Genomic DNA, 19495 nt, shown 5'->3' on the forward strand with positions numbered 1-19495 from the left:
ATGTTAATAATACATTACTAACATTAACATAATAATGTAAAATGTTAAAATACAATACCAATTGAAAGGCTTCAAAACCAGAGAAAATGAGGAAAGATGGTCATTCAGTCTACTCTGCCAACTGAGGTGCAGACTGAGCTGGGAAGAGACATGATGGCAGAACCCAGGAATGTTAAGCCAACATATCTCACACAGCAGCTTAGAGAGGCTGAGGAAGATCAGGAAAAGAGTTGGATGAAATACAGGCTACTGTCCTCACTCAGAATATTTATTCGTCAGGAAAACGGGCGCAGGCTGCAACCCACCTCCCTTTCCCCAAGCTACCTCCCTGAATCAATGGGCAGCATTCAAAGAAATCAGAAGTGAGAATGTGTAAAAGAAAACTGTATGCAACTGGGGAAGAACAGTCATTCATTTCCTAGACATGACACTATAATTATACACGCCTGCCAGCGAGACAGCAGGGCTCGTGAGAGTGGTGCATGGACTGGAACAGGGGAAACAGGACAGGCCCTTTTTCCTCACAGTTTGGGCTCAGAGAAGGGTTGGAATGAAGAGGTATTTAAAGTAGAGAGATGAGAGGTGAGGTAGGGGGTAAAGGAAAGTCAAGGGCTGAGTTCACCCAGATCACATAGCATTATAGAAAGAACCAGGGCAGCTGCTTGAGTTCTCAGGCTGGACAGGGAGCTGAGGACTCTGTACCTGGAGAGAGGAGAATTCCAGGGCTTCTCTTTCAACCTGTGATTAGATGCACTTACTTTGGAGAATTCACAACAGTCTGAAGGCAAGAGGGTGTGGTGACAGACCTACGGCCCCAGCCCAGGCTCAGTTTCTCTGCACTCATTCCCAAAGGCCCTGCTTAAGAGAAGTATAGAAATACAGAGTCTTAGGACTCTGTTCCTGCTCCCCAGGTCCAAGAGAGAGAGGAGAGGCAAGGCATGAAGACCCCGGGTACAAAAGTGAACATCAGTGTGGCCCTGTGTAACATTACTTTGGGAGAGGGAAAAAGGTGCCTGCCCCAAAAGAGTTGCCTTCTTTTACTTGGAAGGTAGCTGGGCCTTTGCTAGCAGCAGAAACCACAATGGAAAGGGTTCACAGTAATGATCTGCAGAACAGGCCTTATTCCTACAAAGAGAAAAAGCCTCAGCTGGTATGGCACAATCTTGGGTGGGATGACAGATGGCAGTGGGCAGCCACTCCGGTAGACGACACTCCTGCCTCAGTTCTCAGTAGTTCTGCTGACTCCAGACGTTCCCCCATGGCTGGGAATCAGGGAAGAAAGCGTGCTGGGTTTCACATGATCAGACACTGTTCACCATTGGCACCTGGTGGGCCCGATAGATTAAGGGCGTCCAGGTCAAAGTTGAGGCCAGGAGGCTGGAGAAGAGATGAAGGGACTCAGATAACTCCTCCCATTTCAAAAAGTTAGAGCTTTTGAAGGTCTGTCCCCTGCAGCCACTATTATTACCTTGGGTGGAATCACTAAAGGTTACAGAATAATAGAAACTTGGGCTCAGATTAAAGTCTGCAAGATGGTATACTCACCATCTCCCCAGCAAGCTCTTTTGGAGGATGGCCCAAATCTTGTAGCTGGAAAATAAAGAAAGAGGAACACGAGATAAGACCATGCTTTGTGGCCTCCCCTGTGCTCCCTCCTCCACTTTGGTTTGGCAGTGTGGCCTCCTTTCAGGATCCGCCTGCAATGAACACTCAAGCACACAGAAGCAGCGGGCACACAGCAAACGGAGGCCTTACCTGCTGCATAAGATCCAGCACCACCTCAAAACGAGCCTTCTGAGTGGCCTCAGTGTCTGTGGGGGTCTCTGCCTCAAACTGCTCACATATTTTGCCCATGACACTATGTTGTTCCTGATATTTTTCAAATTGCTCTGGAGGTAGAGAGTCTCGGTGAGCCTGCAACCATTCTGGATACTAAGTAAACAGAGAATGGGTGGTGAAGAATTAAGTGAAGAATGCATAAGTAAGGGGAATAAAATACAAAGAATACAAAGGGGCCAGAAACAGAGGAGAAGGAAAAACTAAATAAGTTCAGCATGAGAAGCAGCACTGACTTCAATCAATCATCACCTGGCTATGCTACCATTTATGGTCACCATTTATGACAAACTTTTTCTGTGACGAGCCAGACAGTCAATATTTGAGGCTTTAAGGGCCACATATGGTTTCAGTCACATACTCCTTCTTTTGTGTTTAACAACTTTTAAAAGTCTCTCCAGTAACACTATAAACCCTTTGATGCCAGAGACCATCATTTAAACTACTCTTACAATTGTTCACAGCATAAAGTCAGTAAACCATCAGTGACATCTTGTTGGAGAAATGAATGAAATTGGAAATGCAAGAAGGAGTTGATCAGACAACAACAGAGTCTTAGACTAGTTTACAGAAAACTATTAGCTGAAGGATTTCTCCTTCTACCTTAAATATTCTCAGTAAAGTAGCTTTATTCTCTTGGAGACACAACTCCTCCCTAACTCTCCCCTTCCAAATAAATAAACAAAGGGGAAAAAAAAAAAAACAGATGAACCTGTACACTTGAGTTACTCTGTCTTTACAGTTTCTAAATAGACAAAGTAGCCCATGGGAATTGATACAATGAGGAATAAGGAGGAAAAGCATAAACAGAAGCTCACAAACCTTTTCTGTGATTTCCTTCAGTGATGGGTACAGCACATCCTTGGACAGTAGGTTCTGCATGATACTCTGCATGATGGGGAGGATGGTCCCTTCCCCATCCCCTTCGTCCATGCCCAGCCCTTCCATGGCCTTGGTCAGTTCCTCTTCTGACATGCCAGAGTTCTAGAAAGAACAGAAGAGAAATGAGCAAGTATACCACCTTCTTGGGACACTAACCAACTTTTCAGGTGGGAAAGAACTATTTAAACATGCCTGTAGCAAAATAAGCAAGAACAGACTTGAGATGACACCCAAGAGAGTCTGTCTTTTGAGGCTCTGCCAGTGAAATCTCTGTGAGTGGGACCCATGTGGTTCCCCATCTTCCCTCTCACCTGAAGGTCAGTGGCATTCTTGGCTAGTCCACTTAACGTCTCCTTTAGGCAAGAGGTGAATTCTTGTTGGGAAGTCGCATCACTGCCTAGGAGAGATGAAAAGAGCCTAGGTCATTCAGGATTTTAACTGCTTGCTTAAGACTGACCTGGTTACCAGCTTGGACATGGAGCATTTACTAGTGAATTACTACACTCCAAATCTTTGAATACGTTTATCTTCATAGTTATTTTCATAAATCTACATGGACTGTGTCTCAGTTTGTTCTCTACAATGACACCCACATTAACACTGATCTTTAAAATTATCACTTTTCAAAATAAATAAATAAAAATGAAATTATCACTTTTCAATAATCTTTTCTGTTACTTTCCAACCTATCTCACCCCTTTCATTAAACAGGGTCTCCTTTTTCCTTCCATCTCCTCCCCCATCCCATGGCAGTGGTATCATAATTACTGTCAACTTTTACAAAAAATTTTGGTGTTGTCAAGGGACAATAACCCAAGAGGTTTGTTCAGATATTTCCCACTGTTTCTCTTCCTTACCTACTCTCCCAGCAGCCTCTGAAAGCTTTTGGAACTGCTCTACCAGGTGGGGCTCTTCCTCAGCCAACTCTTTCATTGCTTTCTCAAACTCTGCAGTGGCTTGGGAAGCCAGCTCGCTGTCAAACAGTTCCTGGAAAAACTTCTCCTGGGAGGCGAAGAGGGCATCCTGCAGGGGAGAATGTGGCCAAAGCGCATCTCTTACTTGGCACCCCAGTGTACATGGTTTCTGACAGAAGCCACAGGCAGTGGCGCTGGGAGGTGCAGTGCTTCCCTCCTACCCACCTCCATTGGGCATTCTGACTACTTCTCTTCATGAGAACAGCAAAAAGGCCATCTGGCCACTAAGGGAAGGCTATGGGCTGGTATTCCCAATCCAACCATTTAAATCTGTTCTTTTCTTAAGGAACTTCCTTGAGATCCCTCTACTCTCAAGTCCCTGTTTCACAAGGACTGAGGCCTGCAAGAGCACTCAGCAATGTGAGGCCAAGGCACCCTCCCCGACTCCCCTCTGGCCCACAAAGGCCTGCCCCACCTCTGCTTGGAGCTGCACGCCCACACCCTCCCCATCCCTTAAGTGGGTGGAATTTATACTTTGGCAGTGTCTCCTGGCGATCTCTTCTGGGGCCCTGAAGCATCAGGGGCCGTGGTGGTAGGAGGGGGTGCTGGGGAGGGTTTGGCCTTATCGAAATCATCAAGAGCACCTTCAGAGACAAGAGACACAGTGTATGTGTTGGTGATGGATGAGAATGCAAGGCTAGAGGGGTTTCTGAGCAAAGCATTAAGAAAACAATCTTTCAAGCTGCCAACCTTCCTAAAATGCTCTCCTTTTTTTTGAGTCTCCCTCTCCTGACCCACTCCTCAATAAGCTTCTCCCTCCCCCTCCCCATTACCTAACATACTGTAATCACAGGGGAAGAAGTCTCTTAAGGTGTAAAAAAACATCTCTCAAAGCTGTAAGAGGACAGTTCATCTACACAATGCCTCTTTGTCATACTTTAATGGTTCCTAGAAATCCCATACAGATATTCAAGAGAAACAGAGAACACAGATGTCCTTAACCCCCCTAGAACTCACTCTGGAGCCCTACAAGGAATAATCTTTGGCAAGAGAGCAGAAGCCTTAAGATGTTTCACCCAGCTTCCCATGGGTTCTGGTACAAACTGAGGGACTCCATATTATACTCCACGGGAGGGCCCTGAACTCTCTTTTCTCTTTCAATTTAGGTCTCCCTCCCCAGAGTTGCTAGAGCTCCCTGTGGTCTCATCTCTGCAGACTCACACAGTCACTTAGCACTTCTCACCATTTCTGTTCATCTTTCCGCCTGCCCACTCTGTGACTGAGCAAGAGACAATAAATATTCACCTCGACCCTGAAAAGCCTGTGTTCTCACCACCACTATATTTGCCAGGCCTAGGGGGAAAGACACCAGCCCCACTCTGGACAAGAAACCAAACCAGACAGGAGTGGATGGCAGGGCTGAGGAGGAAAAGTACAGCCACCTTCTTTCCAGAGTGAACTGTCTTCCCCTGAGGCTGTCTCATCCTGTTTTTCAAACTAATGGGAAGGGTTTGAGCTCTGACATGATGAAAGAACTGGAAAGGGGCCTGGTGGATGAAAGGACTGGGAGAAAAAAAGGAGTGTCTTTTCTGTTAAGGAGGGCAGGACAGTTAACAGAAGAACGCACTACAGGCTTCCTAATAGTTAATGGAAGCAATTCGTGGTTGTTCGGTTCGCTGCCCCCTGAGGACCAAATGCTGCTGCTGGTGGGGAGAAAGTCAGACTTCAGAACTTACTAAAGTAAGGGGAGTTTGGAGAGGGAGCGTGAAACGTCCTCTGGGTTAGCTTCCCCTCCGGCAGGGCGATCAACAGTGTGGGCCGTTCAGGGACCCAGAGAGAACTCCTCAACTACCGCTGCAGAGGAAGGAAAGGGTGACCCAGAGATTTTCTCGAGGGTCGCAGTCAGACTCTCCGCCCCCGTCCAGCCTTTGGAGAGCCTTTCTTACTCCGCCCCAAACATCGCAGGTTTACTTAACCCCCTGAATGGATCCTTACATCCGCCCTCTTTGGGGCTTTCCCATGACGGGCTCTTACTTTCCAGAAGCTCTTCCAATTCCCGGTCGGCTTCGGCCCGGACACCACCGTCCCCCTCAGCCGCGGCCATCTTGCCACCTCTGACTTGCCGTAGGAGGTGGGACTCCGAGGCTCCGCGCGCCCCGCCCCTGTGCCCGCCCCCTCTGCTCGCGCAACCAATGGTATTGTTGGTCCGTGCCGGGCCGCCATTTTTAAAGGGACAGGAGGCTCCGATTCCCACCCCCGCCACCTCTCTTCTTTCTACTGGCACGCTGACCTAACAGAGGTGAGTTTGCTCTTACCTTCTGCCAGGTTTTTTTGTTTTTGTTTTTACTGGCCTGGCTTCCTTTCTTTCAACTTCCCACATTACCTGGCTTTCTTATTATTTTTTTCCAGAGCTGTGGGTATGCCAAATTGGCACAAACTGCCCACGAGCCACCAGAAGCTCTGCGTTTGTAATCAATAAGGAAGTTACGGCATACCCAACATGGTAGTTTTCTCTCACTTCAGTATTTTACAAATAGGTCATCTTCTCTGAAATGCCTTCTTTGGCCTCGCTAAATAAAACTGCAACCCTTCCCACACACATACATATACAAATCCTGCCCACTTTCCCTCCATTTCTCTCAAACCTTACCTCTATGTGACATACTCTACGTTTTACTTATTTATCGTTTTTATCTCCCGTTAAGCCCTTTGCAGTTTAAGCACGATGATGGCAAGGATTTTCATCCGTCATCTTCACTGCTGCATCCCTAGCTCCTGGGCTGGGGATTAAAATTTGGGCATTCATTGTCTACTCTTTGCTCTCTCAGATCCTAAAGAGGCATGTTTCTCTGCAGAATCTACTGGCTATCTCACATTTCCTGTACCCCATTAAAACTATCACAGGGCCAAGAACTTAGAACTTGATATTAGTCTAATCAAATCGGGTAGAAAAGCGACTCTTGGACTTTGGATTAAGCAAAAAGGTACTGTAGAGTTCCTTCCCTGAACAGAAAAACATCTACTTGTGCTTTATTGACTACGCCAAAGCCTTTGATTCTGGTTCACAACAAACTGTGGAAAATTCTTCAAGAGATGGGAATACCAGACCACCTGACCTGTCTCCTGAGAAATCTGTATGCAGGTCAAGAAGCAACAGTTAGAACAGGACATGGAACAACAGAGTGATTCCCAATAGGGAAGGGAATCCACCAAGGCTGTATATTGTCATCCTGCTTATTTAACTTATATGCAAAATACATCATGAGAAACACTGGGCTGGATGAAACAGGAGCTGGAAACAAGATTGCTGGGAGAAATATCAATAACCTCAGGCATGCAGATGACACCACCCTTATGGCAGAAAGTGAAGAAGAACTAAAGAGCCTCTTTCACTTTCTTTTTTTCTTTCACTTTCTTGATGAAAGTGAAACAGGAGAGTGAAAAAGTTGGCTTAAAACTCAGTATTCAGAAAACTAAGATAATGCATCTGGTCCCATCTGCTGCTGCCGCTGCTAAGTCGCTTCAGTCCTGTCTGACTCTGTGCGACCCCATAGACGGCAGCCCATCAGGCTCCCCTGTCCCTGGGATTCTCCAGGCAAGAACACTGGAGTGGGTTGCCATTTCCTTCTCCAATGCGTGAAAGTGAAGAGTGAAAGTGAAGTCGCTCAGTCGTGTGCGACTCTTAGTGACCCCATGGATTGCAGCCTACCAGGCTCCTCCGTCCATAGGATTTTCCAGGCAAGAGTACTGGTCCCATCACTTCATGGCAAATAGATGGGAAACAAGGGAAACAGTGAGAGAATTTATTTTCTTGGGCTCCAGGATCACTGCAGACAGTGACTGTAGCCGTCTGCAATCGGCTTGCTCATTCGAAGAGGACACTTGCTCCTTGGAAGAGAAGCTATGACCAACCTAGACAGCATATTAAAAAGCAGAGATATTACTTTGCCACAAAGGTCCATCTAGTCAAAGCTATGGTTTTTCCAGTAGTCATGTACAGATATGAAAGTTGGAGTATAAAGAAAGCTGAGCATTGAAGAATTGATGCTTTTGAACTGTGGTGTTGGAGAAGACTCTTGAGAGTCCCTTGGACTGCAAGGAGATCCAACCAGTCAATCCTAAAGGAAATCAGACCTGAGTATTCACTGGAAGGACTGATGCTGAAGCTGAAACTCCAATACTTTGGCCACCTGATACGAAGAACTGACTCCTTGGGAAAGACCCTGATGCTGGGAAAGATTGAAGGCAGAGGGAGAAGGGGATGACAGAGGATGAGATGGTTGGATGCATCACCGACTCGATGGACATGAGTTTGAGCAAGCTTCTGGAGTTGGTGATGGACAGGGAAGCCTGCGTGCTGCAGTCCATGGGGTCACTAAGAGTTGGACATGACTGAGTGACTGAACTGAACTTCTCCGACCTATAGCCTTTGCTCTACACAAAAGTCAATCGTGTAGTTGGGGGAGGCTCAGATAAAGACAACTCCAGACATCCCTTCCCTTCTCTGGAATTGTTCTATTTAGATCTGCCAGAATGCATCAACTGCCTAGACAAACCTACTTTACCACTTAGAGGGCATCTACTGGTGTTCAAGATCCTATGTGGGGCACCGTGGAGGACAGAGATAAATCAGGACCAGCCCTTGCTATTAAGGTAGTTGACTGGGCAATAGGCTGGAGGTAGGTATAGACACAGACACAGTTAAGTATGGCCAAGGTCATTGTCTTACAAGAATTCAGGATAAAGTATCATAAAGTTTAAAAGGGAGAAACCACATCTAAATGAAAAAAAGTCACTTCCTGACTTTCATCCTTAGCTTCCTAAACACGCTCCAGTACTATGTCAAGCACCAGATTAGGTACTTACTCTTTCCTTGACATATAAGGCACATACTTTTAAAGTCATACCTGTGCAAAACCTGCTGTGATCGTCCAAGCACACGTACTGTAACTTGGGAAAAACACTCTGACCAGAAGTCAGAAGACCTAAATGCTAGTCTCAACTCTGTTATTGCTTTGTTCAAAACCTTTCTCCACTCTAGGACTCCTATTACAAATATGATTGAAAAAAAAAAAAATGAAAGTCGAAACTCTTAAGGTTGTTTTCACATCTAAACTTCTGTAATCTAATTCTTCCCTGATTAATCTTTCTCCCCAATAGCTGTAATATCTATTCCAGGTTAACTCCAAACTGCTTACATGTGTCTCTCTAATACAACTGTAGTTATAACAAGCACATGTTACAGGTATTTCTATTGGCTTCACATTAATATAGTAATATAAGTATGCTAATAAGGAAAGTATCAGATAGTAAATGAATGGAGTTGAAAATCGGCATGATCTACTTCTTAAACTTGCTTTACTATTTTTTATGAATTTGTTTATTGGTTGCACGGGGTCTTTGTTGGTGTGAGCACTTTCTGTAGTTATGGAGAGCGGGGGGCTGCGCTTCAGTTGCGGTGCATGGCTTCTCTTGTTGTGGAGCACACACTCTGGGTGTGCAGGTTCAATAGTTGTGGTGCATGGGCTTCATTGTTCCGTGGCATGTGCAGTCTTCCCAGACCAGGGATTGATCCCGTGTCTCCTGCATTGGCAGGCGGATTCCTATCCACTGTACCACCAGGGGAAGTCCATTAATCTTGTTTCACTACTGAAACGCCTAACGCCTCATCTCAGTATTTACTCATCTCCTGCCTCTCATGTATAGTGAACACTGCTGCAAGAGTATTTTACAGCGTTTACTTTGTTTGTATCACTCTCTTGGTTAAGGACATTTTTGGTTCTCCACTGTTTATTCAGTTCAGTACAGTTCAGTTGCTCAGTCGTGTCCGACTCTGCGACCCCATGAATCACAGCACGCCAGGCCTCCCTGTCCATCACCAACTCCCGGAGTTCACTCAAACTCATGTCCATCGAGTTGGTGATGCCATCCAGCCATCTCATCCTCTGTCGTCCTCTTCTCCTCCTGCCCCCAATCCCTGCCAGCATCAGAGTCTTTTCCAATGAGTCAACTCTTCGCATGAGGTGGCCAAAGTTCTGGAGTTTCAGCTTCAGCATCAGTCCTTCCAAAGAAATCCCAGGGCTGATTTCCTTTAGGATGGACTGGTTGGATCTCCTTGCAGTCCAAGGGACTCTCAAGAGTCTTCTCCAACACCACACTTCAAAAGCATCAATTCTTCAGCTCTCAGCTTTCTTCACAGTCTAACTCTCACATCCATACATGACCACTGGAAAAACCACAGCCTTGACTAGACGGACCTTTGTTGGCAAAGCAATCAGAACACTGCCGCAAGGGTATTTTACAGCTTTTTCTTTGTATTATTCTCTTGATTAAGGACATTTTTGGTTCTCCATTGTTTATTAACCAGCTTCAAATTCTTGTCTGGTATTCAATTATTTCACATTTACCATTGTTTCCCAGTTGGTGATGGACAGGGAGGCCTGGCGTGCTGCAGTCCATGGGGTGGCAAAGAGTTAGACACGACTAAGCTGAACTAAGATTATGTAAGCTTCATGAGGATTGTCCACTTTTTTCATATCCCTTAGTTCATTATGTTGATATGCAAAACTAATTTTATAATTTAAGTTTTAAACTTAAAAAAAAACTTACTGAAATGATCAACTTGCCTAGGTTACAGTAAGAATGTTTGTAACTTGAGAAACTGTTATAAAACTAGTATGCAAATTTTTTGAGAAGGCAGACGTATTTTGGGGATACTATGTTTAAGAAAACATCTTTTTAAAAAAATTTTTTTAATGTGAGATCTTAGTTCCCCAACTAGGGATTGAACCTGTGCCCCATAGAGTGGAAGTACAGTCTTAACCACTGGACCACCAAGGAAGTAGCAAGAAAGCATCTTTTAAAGCTAAAAAGATACACAGGCCTGCACTCTTTGATGTAGGAATCACACAATTCTAGGAGTTTATCCTCCAGGCTCACTTTCCCCACCTGTACAATGTATGTTCAAGATGTTCATTGCACCACTGTTTATAACAGTCAAATATCAATCAATAAGTATATCCATCAATAAAAAGGCAACTTAAAATCCTTAAGTAGTATGCTTTCATTTAGATACAATAGGGGGATAGGGAAGAACACATTGACATCTGCTTGTATATACATTTAAAAAAAAACCTCTGGCAGGATTTAAGGAAGCTAAGAACGGCAGTTACCTGTTTTGGGGAAGGTGATAGGAACTGGATGGCTGAGGGAAAGCAGAGGAGGAAGACATTACTGAATAGCTTTCTAAATTTATTGATTTGTGAACTAAATGTACTGTTTATTGAAAACATGAATTTGAAATGACAGTATATATTTTAATCAAAGGTACACTATATCACTCTACCAAATTAATCTTACTACATGACAAGCAAAATATGTTGTACTATATACAGTGTATTACTAATTAGCAATGGATGGAAGGTTGCAGTCAGCAATGGAATAGGGAACTACTTGCTTTCTCCCATTCTCACAGTTTACTTTAAAAACAAAAAAATCAATAGGTATTTACTACCTTTGTAATTAAAAATAATTATTGAAGGAAAGATATCTGCTTGGATGGGGCAGCTACATGAAGTAAGGAGGAATGTGAGTATGTCCAGGAAACAAAATGACAAGCCACAAAACTCTCATAAAAATCTACTTTATTTTGTGTGAGAAACAAAATACAAGAACAATGTTTAGAAAGAATAAATCAACAAAAAGTGATATGCATTTCTGGGAAAACAAACACTTTCTTCTCAGACTTTAAGTTTCTGGGCACAGAGAGGCTCTATCTGCTTAGGAGTTTGAATGTCCAAGGAAAATGGGGATGGCTAAGAGCTTGCTATGACTGAGTAAAAGACGCTATCTTATTTATTACATCTCATTCCTTTCTAACAAAAGGCACACATGGGGTGGAAAGGGAAAGGATAAATATTGAAGGAATTTACTATTTAAATGTTCATCACAAATGTTCTTTGAAAGATCTATGCTGGGAAGGCAAGGCTAAGTGTGACCACAACTATAAGTCACCTTGAGAAGATGAGAAGTTCTCAGAGGCAAAAAAAAAGTCAGGTTTAGACTTGATTAGCCATACAAGAAGAGAAAAGGACATTAGATTTTAGGGCAGGGAGAACTAAACACCAACATGAACAGTAGTTAAGGAAGATGCGGGAAACATGGTGTTTGACCCTATACACAGAAAGGGGCCTCAGCGAAACTGCAGAGGGCTGATCCTCAAACCGATCACATCTTTGCCAATCTCTGTCACCTATGGAAGAAGAAAAAAAATTAGAGGGTCTACTCCCTGCCCTCCTAGTGAGGACAGGAGAGTGCTTTGTTATGGTTACTGATCGTAAGGAGTGGTGGGGAGAAGTTCTACCTTTCTCCAATGTCATCACCTTAAGGTGTGAGGCGGGAATACAGGGAACCAAAGAACCAATATGCCTTCTTTCCCCTTCCCTCAATATTCTAGATTCATTTCTCAAGGACAGTACTTACCGTAGTGACCTTGCAGATCTGACCCTTAAACTCAGGGGAATAGCAGGCCCCACTGAGCGGACATTTCTCCACTGGCTTTCCACGGTAGATGGGCCGATAAGATGCAGCACAGATGTCGAAAGGGTTGTGCATGTCATAATTGAGCTGATAGGCATCTGTGGGGTTTTTCTCACAGGCAGACAGGATTTTGCGGGTCTAAGGGAGGGAAGGAATGTTTTGTTTAAAAGGACTGAAAACTGCACACCACAACTCAAATGACCTCAACACCATGGTTAGTAGCTTCTTTGATGTAAGAAGCAATTGTACTGACTGAATACAGAGTAAGTTCTCTGCACAGGTCATATGAAGGAATAATAATTGCCATTCCTATTGTATTAGGGTTTTTCCTTTTCTATCCCAAAGTGGCCCTATGGAACTAGACCCATAGTGAAGTGAAGTAAAAGTTGCTCAGTCGTGTCCAACTTTTGCGACCCCATGGACTATACAGTTCATGGAATTCTCCAGGCCAGAATACTGGAGTGGGTAGCCTTTCCCTTCTCCAGGGGATCTTCCCAACCCAACAATTGAACCCAGGTCTCCCGCAGTGCAGGTGGATTCTTTTACCAGCTGAGCTACAGGGGAAGGCTAACTAGACCCATACTTCTCCACTAAGTCTGAGAATTCTCAGGGTTGGCCATGAAAGGGTTAAAACTGGCTTTCACTGCCCAAATAAAAAAGCTTTCAGAAAGCACAAGTAATGGGACATGTATATATATATAGAGGTAACTAGTGTTGATAAGGAGAAACCTAGAACTTAAGGACAGTTCGGGGCTGACTTTCAGCTACAGAGGAGCTATTTGATGTCACAGGTCATACTTTCAGAGTGGAGCCATGTCTGAGTAAGGTATTTGTTTAGTTTCCAGGAATAAAAAGGGGGTCCTCATGCCATACACAGAGAAGGCAATGGCACCCCACTCCAGTACTCTTGCCTGGAAAATGACATGGATGGAGAAGCCTGGTAGGCTGCAGTCCATGGGGTCGCTAAGAGTCGGACACAGCTGAGCGACTTCACTTTCACCCATTGGAGAAGGAAATGGCAACCCACCCCAATGTTCTTGCCTGGAGAATCCCAGGGACAGGGGAGCCTGGTGGGCTGCCGTCTATGGGGTTGCACAGAGTTGGAAATGACTGAAGCGACTTAGCAGCAGCATGCCATACAGAGGTCCTCATCCTCTGTATGTAAACAGAGGATGGCATCTTGTTGCCTCTTTTGTTGAATGCTGTAATACAGCACTTCGTTTCTGAGACAAGAACCTTGGTCTTTGACCCCCTCCATGTAAAAGGAGATCCAGTTCTCCTATGCTCACTGAAGGAGTTCCCATATACCTGTTGAGCCACCTCCGGCTTGGGTCCAAGTTCCAACAGGCGCCGAGCAAAGGTGGCAGCAGTCTTAAAGTTCTTGAGCTTGAAGAAGAGGTTGAGGGCTGTACGCAACACCAGGATCATGTGCACTGGCTGCAGGTTTGAGTGGGTGAAATAGGCTGCCATCTGGTGGACAGAAGGAGGACCATATGTCAGGCTGATGCTAAAGCTAGGATAGATCATTTGTAAGTTGTTGCACACGCATTAAAAACACAACAAAACCACCAAATAAACACCGGACTGGCTATAAAACAGAGAAAGCTTCTGCCTCCTAGTTATAGAGAACTTATGGGATGAGGAAGAAGGGTGGAGAAATACATACTACTGTCACAGAAACAGGTGCAAATTTCTCTCACTCCCCATATTGAGACCTAAAGAATTCAAACTCCATAGAGGCTTCCCAGGTGGCACTAGCAGTAAAGAGCCCACCTGCCAGGGCAGGAGAGGTAAGAGACCCGGGTTCGATCCCTGGGTGGGGAAGATCCCCTGGAGATGGAAATGGCAACCCACTCCAGTATTCTTGCCTGGAGAATCCCATGGACAGAGGAGCCTGGCGGGCTACAGCCCAGAGGGTTGCAAAGAGTCAGACACGACTGAAGTGACTTACTATTCATTCATTCAGAGGGTAAAAGGGACGATGCCTCTGTACTGCTCAGAGGGCTTACCTCACAGATGCGCTTCTGCTGTTCTAGAGTTTCTTTGGGCAGTTTCTTCCTTTCTATCTCCATGGACAAACCCACAATGTACTCACGGCAAATGGTGATAAGCTGCTGAGCCTGGAGAGAGGGGACAAAAGAAGGTCACGGTACAGATGCAAGACTAGGGGGGTGCCTAGCACTATGACAAGCAGCTAGACTGCTCTTACCTCTGCAATCTCTTGTTTATTGTCCACAACAAGAAGTGGCACACTGAGTAAAATGGAACGGAATTTTTCCACAGCCTCCTCAAACTTGCCAACTGTGGTGAGCTGGTAGCACAGCTGCAACCGTTGGATGAGGTCATTAAGCTTCAGGCCCACAGCTGGTACACCATTCTTCAGCCCTGCATCCTTCCTGAAAGAGAAAAGCAGAAAGAAGACAGGATGATTAGGAGCCCACTTCAACCTAACTTCTGGAAACACGATCACAACGGCCTACAGTGAAAAAAGCCAGGGAAAAGTGGCAAGCCAAAGATCTTTTCCTACTAGGAAACATCAGCTTTGGGACAATGCTGATATTCCCTGAGGCTACCATCTGGAATATCTACCACAAGCTGGAACAGAGAGAAGCAAGGGGCCTTACCAGTTGCGATTCGGATAGCCATACATGGAGGGCAGGCAGGGCAGAGCCTGATAGGTGGTACGGCCTCGGGCATAGGTCTGCAGGAACAGTTGCTTGTAGGGGCCAAACTGGGTTACCCCTACTTGGTCGTGAAGGAGCTGGAATCCAAGAGGAAGGAAACATAGGGATCTGAGCTCTGCTACTTAAAAACCAGTTGACCTTGGGCAAGGTATTTAAGTTAAGTTCTCTCTACTTGGTTCTTCATCAATAAATTATATTAAATTATAGGATCTACTTCATTTAATAATACCCATAAAGCATTCATGATAGTGACTGGCAAACAGTCAGCATTAAATGTTAGTGGTTGCTGCAGCTGTTGGTACTGTTATTGCTACCACAGCACATGGCCTAGTGTTCAAAACACACACCTGTTCATGAAGGGGTGAAGGGGTGCTGACTTCACTGATGTGAGCCAGAAAGCAGGCTATAAACCAGTGGAAAATGGCTGGAAGAATCCACTTTAAGCAATTACTAAGCCGTACTGAAAGCAGATAAGAGGTGATACATATACACCTCTGCCCTTGTTATCTGGTTAAGATGAGTCAGCCATCCCCCTGGGACCCCAGGCACATTCAGTGAAAGCCAAGGTAACTTTAAGACTCACTCGCATGGCTGTTTCAAAAGAGCCGGCCAGGATGTGATCAACTGGAAGCTGAGAGTTATTACACCAGATCTAACAAGGAACAGAAAACCCAAGACAAGTGAAATTTTGCTCTTTCTCTTCCCAACAATCCTACTCTGTATCTGTAACAGAAGAGTGTCAATATTCTTTACACATGTAATCAAGTACAGCCACCTCAGAAACATTTATCCCTACAGGGCTACATTTCTCTGCTTACCTGAGTTGGGCTGGTTCCCTTGGTTGGGGGCACAAAGAACCCATCCTCAGCTCCACCAGCTGCCCCGGAGGGTATATCCTAGGGGAAAAAGAGAAATGAGTCATTTTTTAAGTCATTCAAGCAATTTGTCCTGATCAGTTCAGTTCAGTCGCACAGTAGCATCCGGCTCTTTGCAACCCCATGGACTGCAGCACGCCAGGCCTCCCTGTCCATCACCAACTCCCTGTCTACTCAAACTCATGCCCAATGAGTCGGCGATGCCATCCAACCATCTTATCCTCTGTTGTCCCCTTCTCCTCCCACCTTCAATCCTTCCCAGTATCAGGGTCTTTTCCAATGAGTCAGCTCTTCGCATCAGGTGGCCAAAGTATTGGAGTTTCAGCTTCAGCATCAGTCCTTCCAATGAATATTTAGGACTGATTTCCTTTAGAATGGACTGGTTGGATCTCCTTGCAGTCCAAGGGACTCTCGAGAGTCTTCTCCAACACCACAGTTCAAAAGCATCAATTTGTCCTGATAAATCTAAACAAAACTCTATCTTATTCCCAGCCTCTGCTGGTGAGGGGTGGTGGTTGTGGAAGATGGTTCTCAAAATAGTAGAAATTTCAGTAGCTCTAACAAAAGCTGTATACCAAAAGCTCCAATTCACACAAAAAAGCTTGCTGCCTTTTCATAAGCTGCCATTGCACAACCCTAGTTATGTTCTTCTATCTTTCAAGTGGGAGATAAAGAGCAGGTTAGGAGGATCTAGATGTCCTCCCTTTTGGGGTCCTTAGGACAGGGGTCAGGGGGTGACAAGGCTATTGGCCTCCACAGGGGGAAATGGAGAGAACCATACAAGGGTGAGAATTCCACCTACCAGCTCAGGAGGAAGCTCCAGATCTTCTTCCACATCCCAGCCACCTCCTTCTTCTTGTCCCTTGCCAAGAGCATCATCCCCCAAACCTTCTGTAGCCTCCACAAACCCATCTGTAAGGAAAATCCAGGCACAAAATAAGATTTGCAACATGACAATTTTAGCCAAAGGCAAGAAAATGTTGGGATCCCATTGCCCAGGACCCTGCAGAATTGCCCACCGCCCAGTCCCACTCCAAGGAGCCGATCTGCCCAGAACAGTCCGAGATGAGCATCTTACCTTCATCCAGCTGCAGCTCGGCATCCTCTCCCCAGCCCTCAGTACCAACAGTGTCAATGTCGATGTCAGCAGCCAGCGCGCCTCCCTTCCCTACAGCGCGAAGGGACAGAAAGGAGCTGGTTACTGTCGGTTAACTCTGAGATCCGGCCTCCTCTGCAGGCAAGATGTATCCCTACAGAAGCAGGTGCCAATGCTTTGTCTACTTACTGTTTTTGTTTATTATTTGTTTTTGTGGTATCTATGTCATGCTAACTTGCAGGTTAGCATAGGTTTCACAGAATGAAGGAATAGAAGAGAGATGAAAAAAACTGACCTTCCTGCTACCAAAAACTTCCTCTTAAACAATCTTTTTACTAACAAGCCTTTGCTACCAATTCTTGGCATTTCTTGCTGAGATCTTTGCTAAGTTAGCACCACTACTGTGTAAACAGGGCGTGAGGACAAAGGTTAGAGGAGAGGATATGGAGGAAAGAGCAGTACTAGGCACAAAATACCCAAGGTCTATTTAGGTAGGTTCTTAGTTGCCAAGAAACTCGGAAGAAACACATCAGTAGACTTTTCCAAGCAAACAGGGTAAAGATAAGAGTGGCAGTGGGTATACTCACATGACAGAACTGAGGGAGCTGAGGTTTGTATCTCAAGATTGTATGTCATGAATGATAAAACACAGAAAGGAGAGTATGACTACATATATGGTAAAACCTAAGAAAATACACCAAAAGTTAAGAGTGGTTGTTAGAAGCATGAACTAAGAGAGCTCTTTCCCTCCTATTTTCTGAATTTTCATGATCTCAGCATGCTTTTATTTAGTGTTTAAAAGGCTGTACAATAACTCTGATTGGCATCTCAGTGCTCCATGAGGCATCACACAGAAAAAAGAACAGAGAGAAAGGACATTATGGCTAAGGGTACTCTCTAGAACAGTTTCTCACAAAACAAGCACACAACAAAAATGTTATGGAAGAAGTGGACATTTACCCTTGCTGGCAATGGAGCCCTCAAAGAACCCTTTGGACACAGTCAATAAGGGCCAGTTGGTATCCAACGGCATGATAGGTGCAGGTGGCTGAAGCAACTTGGCATTAGGGTCAATGTCTGGGATCTGGAAGGCAGAAGAAGGTTAAAAGCAAACAGCTCTCAGGAGCATTGTAGGGGAGGTCATGGAGCTTTCTTTGATCTCAGTGGGAGTAACATTTGTAAGTTTAAATAGTCCCAAGATATCAGAGTTAATCCTATAATCAGAGACACTTTACATAAAGACTCACTGTCTCCTTCTCTGGGTCAAATGTCTCCTTCAGGCTCTCAGCTTCTTCGTCTAAGCCGTGGGTAGCAGCTGTGAGATAGGCCAGTGACTCTGTGAAGAAAACAGACTGTGTGGTAAACGTGCATTTCCAAGTGTACCCCCATCAGCGTCCTGATGTCAGCCTCCCGGTATTCAAGTCCTGGCATAATCTGCTTCCCTTAAGTGTGGGCTGGACTTACTGACTCACTTCTAATGACCAGCACGTGGGAGAAATGATGGGATGTCATTTCTGAAATTAGGATACAAAGATATGGCTTAATCTGAGGTGCCCCCACCTGCTCTAAGGGAAACCAGCTGCCATACTGTGAACTGCCCTGTGGAAAAGCCTAGATAGCAGAAAACTGACGTCTCCCAGCAAATAGCTAGTAAGGACCCAAGGCTTGCCCACAGCCACACAGTGAACGTGGGAGTGGATCCTCCTCCACTTGAGCCTTGGGAAGTCTGCAGTCTTGGCCAACACCTTGATTGCAGCCTAATGAAAGCTAGTGAGCCAGAGGCACTGCAAACTGAGATAATCAATGTTTATTGTTTTAAACTGTTTTGGGTAACCAGCTACACAGCAATAAATAACTAAAACAGTTGCTTATCCTTAAGATCTATCAGTGTTAACAAGAACCTTGAACTCACTCCTTTCTCTTCTCTTTCACGTCTCACATCAGTCCCCTTCAACAAATTATGTTGGTTCAACCTTTAAAATGTATGCCAAATCTGACCATTGCTCAGCGGTCCACAGGTAGCACCTTGGTCCAAACCATATCTTTCACCTTTCTTATTCCCTAGTGTATCTCAAGTGCTAGTGTAATGCCTGGTGTATACAGTGGGTTCTCAAAAAATATCCCTTAAATATAAAATAAATATGAGTAAAACCCCCAGACTTGAAGTAAATAATAAAAACTCTAACGGCATTCAACCAACTACATTTACTATAGTATCTGCTCCAGGATCTTTTAAAATCTACTTTCTCCATGATATTAGCTATTTTCCTACCAGTGTCTAGAAAAACTATATTTTCTGGCTGTCCCTCCATTTGGCTTTGAAGGAAGTCTTCTGAGCATGGTAGGAGCATGTGGTCTCTTCTGAAAAATGTGCAATGAAGGAAATCCCCTCACCACTATACATGAATAACTTGCCATAAAGGAAGTACTTCCTAAGGCCGCCCCCACCCCATGTGAGTTCTGGATACTTACTCTGTCCACAGTTCTTCAGGATCCGCACTCGCTCGGACACATCTCCTAGGTAGAGAGCATTCTGATAATGGCCACTCATGTCCTTTCGGATCTCAGCTGCACCAAGACAGTAAGAGGCACTAAGTTAGGTCTTCTCTCTCAAGTTCTCTCTTGCCTCTATTTGCCATCTTCCTCCCCACAAGGACCCCTCTTCCTATC

The 19495-nt window shown here is 44.9% G+C and overlaps 2 protein-coding genes across 3 annotated transcripts in view; both read right to left on the bottom strand.

Moving 5' to 3' along the window:
* Window positions 1–247: 247 nt before the first annotated feature.
* Window positions 248–5796, bottom strand: PEX19 (peroxisomal biogenesis factor 19). Its single transcript, XM_069545617.1, has 8 exons — window positions 5667–5796; window positions 4167–4276; window positions 3576–3741; window positions 3030–3115; window positions 2659–2820; window positions 1756–1932; window positions 1546–1590; window positions 248–1377 (listed from the first exon to the last, which is right to left on the bottom strand). The coding sequence occupies exons 1-8, from the start codon at window positions 5734–5736 to the stop codon at window positions 1294–1296; spliced, it is 900 nt and encodes a 299-aa protein (XP_069401718.1). The 5' UTR covers window positions 5737–5796; the 3' UTR covers window positions 248–1293.
* A 5462-nt stretch (window positions 5797–11258) lies between these two features.
* The window catches only part of COPA (COPI coat complex subunit alpha), a 50760-nt gene continuing 42523 nt past the window's right edge, over window positions 11259–19495 (bottom strand). For both annotated transcript variants that reach the window (XM_069545707.1, XM_069545696.1), the window contains exons 21-33: window positions 19298–19393; window positions 18073–18161; window positions 17786–17909; window positions 16808–16897; window positions 16532–16641; window positions 15673–15750; window positions 15438–15506; window positions 14795–14931; window positions 14380–14566; window positions 14180–14290; window positions 13479–13640; window positions 12114–12308; window positions 11259–11883 (exon numbers count right to left, since the gene is read on the bottom strand). In XM_069545707.1, coding sequence (XP_069401808.1) covers window positions 11824–11883; window positions 12114–12308; window positions 13479–13640; window positions 14180–14290; window positions 14380–14566; window positions 14795–14931; window positions 15438–15506; window positions 15673–15750; window positions 16532–16641; window positions 16808–16897; window positions 17786–17909; window positions 18073–18161; window positions 19298–19393 — 1508 coding nt within the window. In that variant the 3' untranslated portion in view covers window positions 11259–11823. The remainder of the gene's footprint in view (window positions 11884–12113; window positions 12309–13478; window positions 13641–14179; window positions 14291–14379; window positions 14567–14794; window positions 14932–15437; window positions 15507–15672; window positions 15751–16531; window positions 16642–16807; window positions 16898–17785; window positions 17910–18072; window positions 18162–19297; window positions 19394–19495) is intronic.

The sequence above is a fragment of the Ovis canadensis genome, chromosome 1 (assembly GCF_042477335.2).
Source record: "Ovis canadensis isolate MfBH-ARS-UI-01 breed Bighorn chromosome 1, ARS-UI_OviCan_v2, whole genome shotgun sequence".
NCBI classification, from domain to species: domain Eukaryota; kingdom Metazoa; phylum Chordata; class Mammalia; order Artiodactyla; family Bovidae; genus Ovis; species Ovis canadensis.

Excerpts from the sequence above, each read along its gene's own strand:
- PEX19 (XM_069545617.1), bottom strand. The coding sequence starts at position 5,736 with ATGGCCGCGGCTGAGGGGGACGGTGGTGTCCGGGCCGAAGCCGACCGG. Across the intron at positions 3,742-4,166 it reads CGCCAGGAGACACTGCCAAA|GATGCCCTCTTCGCCTCCCA; the intron begins GTATAAATTCCA and ends TCTCCCCTGCAG. Across the intron at positions 1,591-1,755 it reads TGCTGGATCTTATGCAGCAG|CTACAAGATTTGGGCCATCC; the intron begins GTAAGGCCTCCG and ends TTTATTTTCCAG.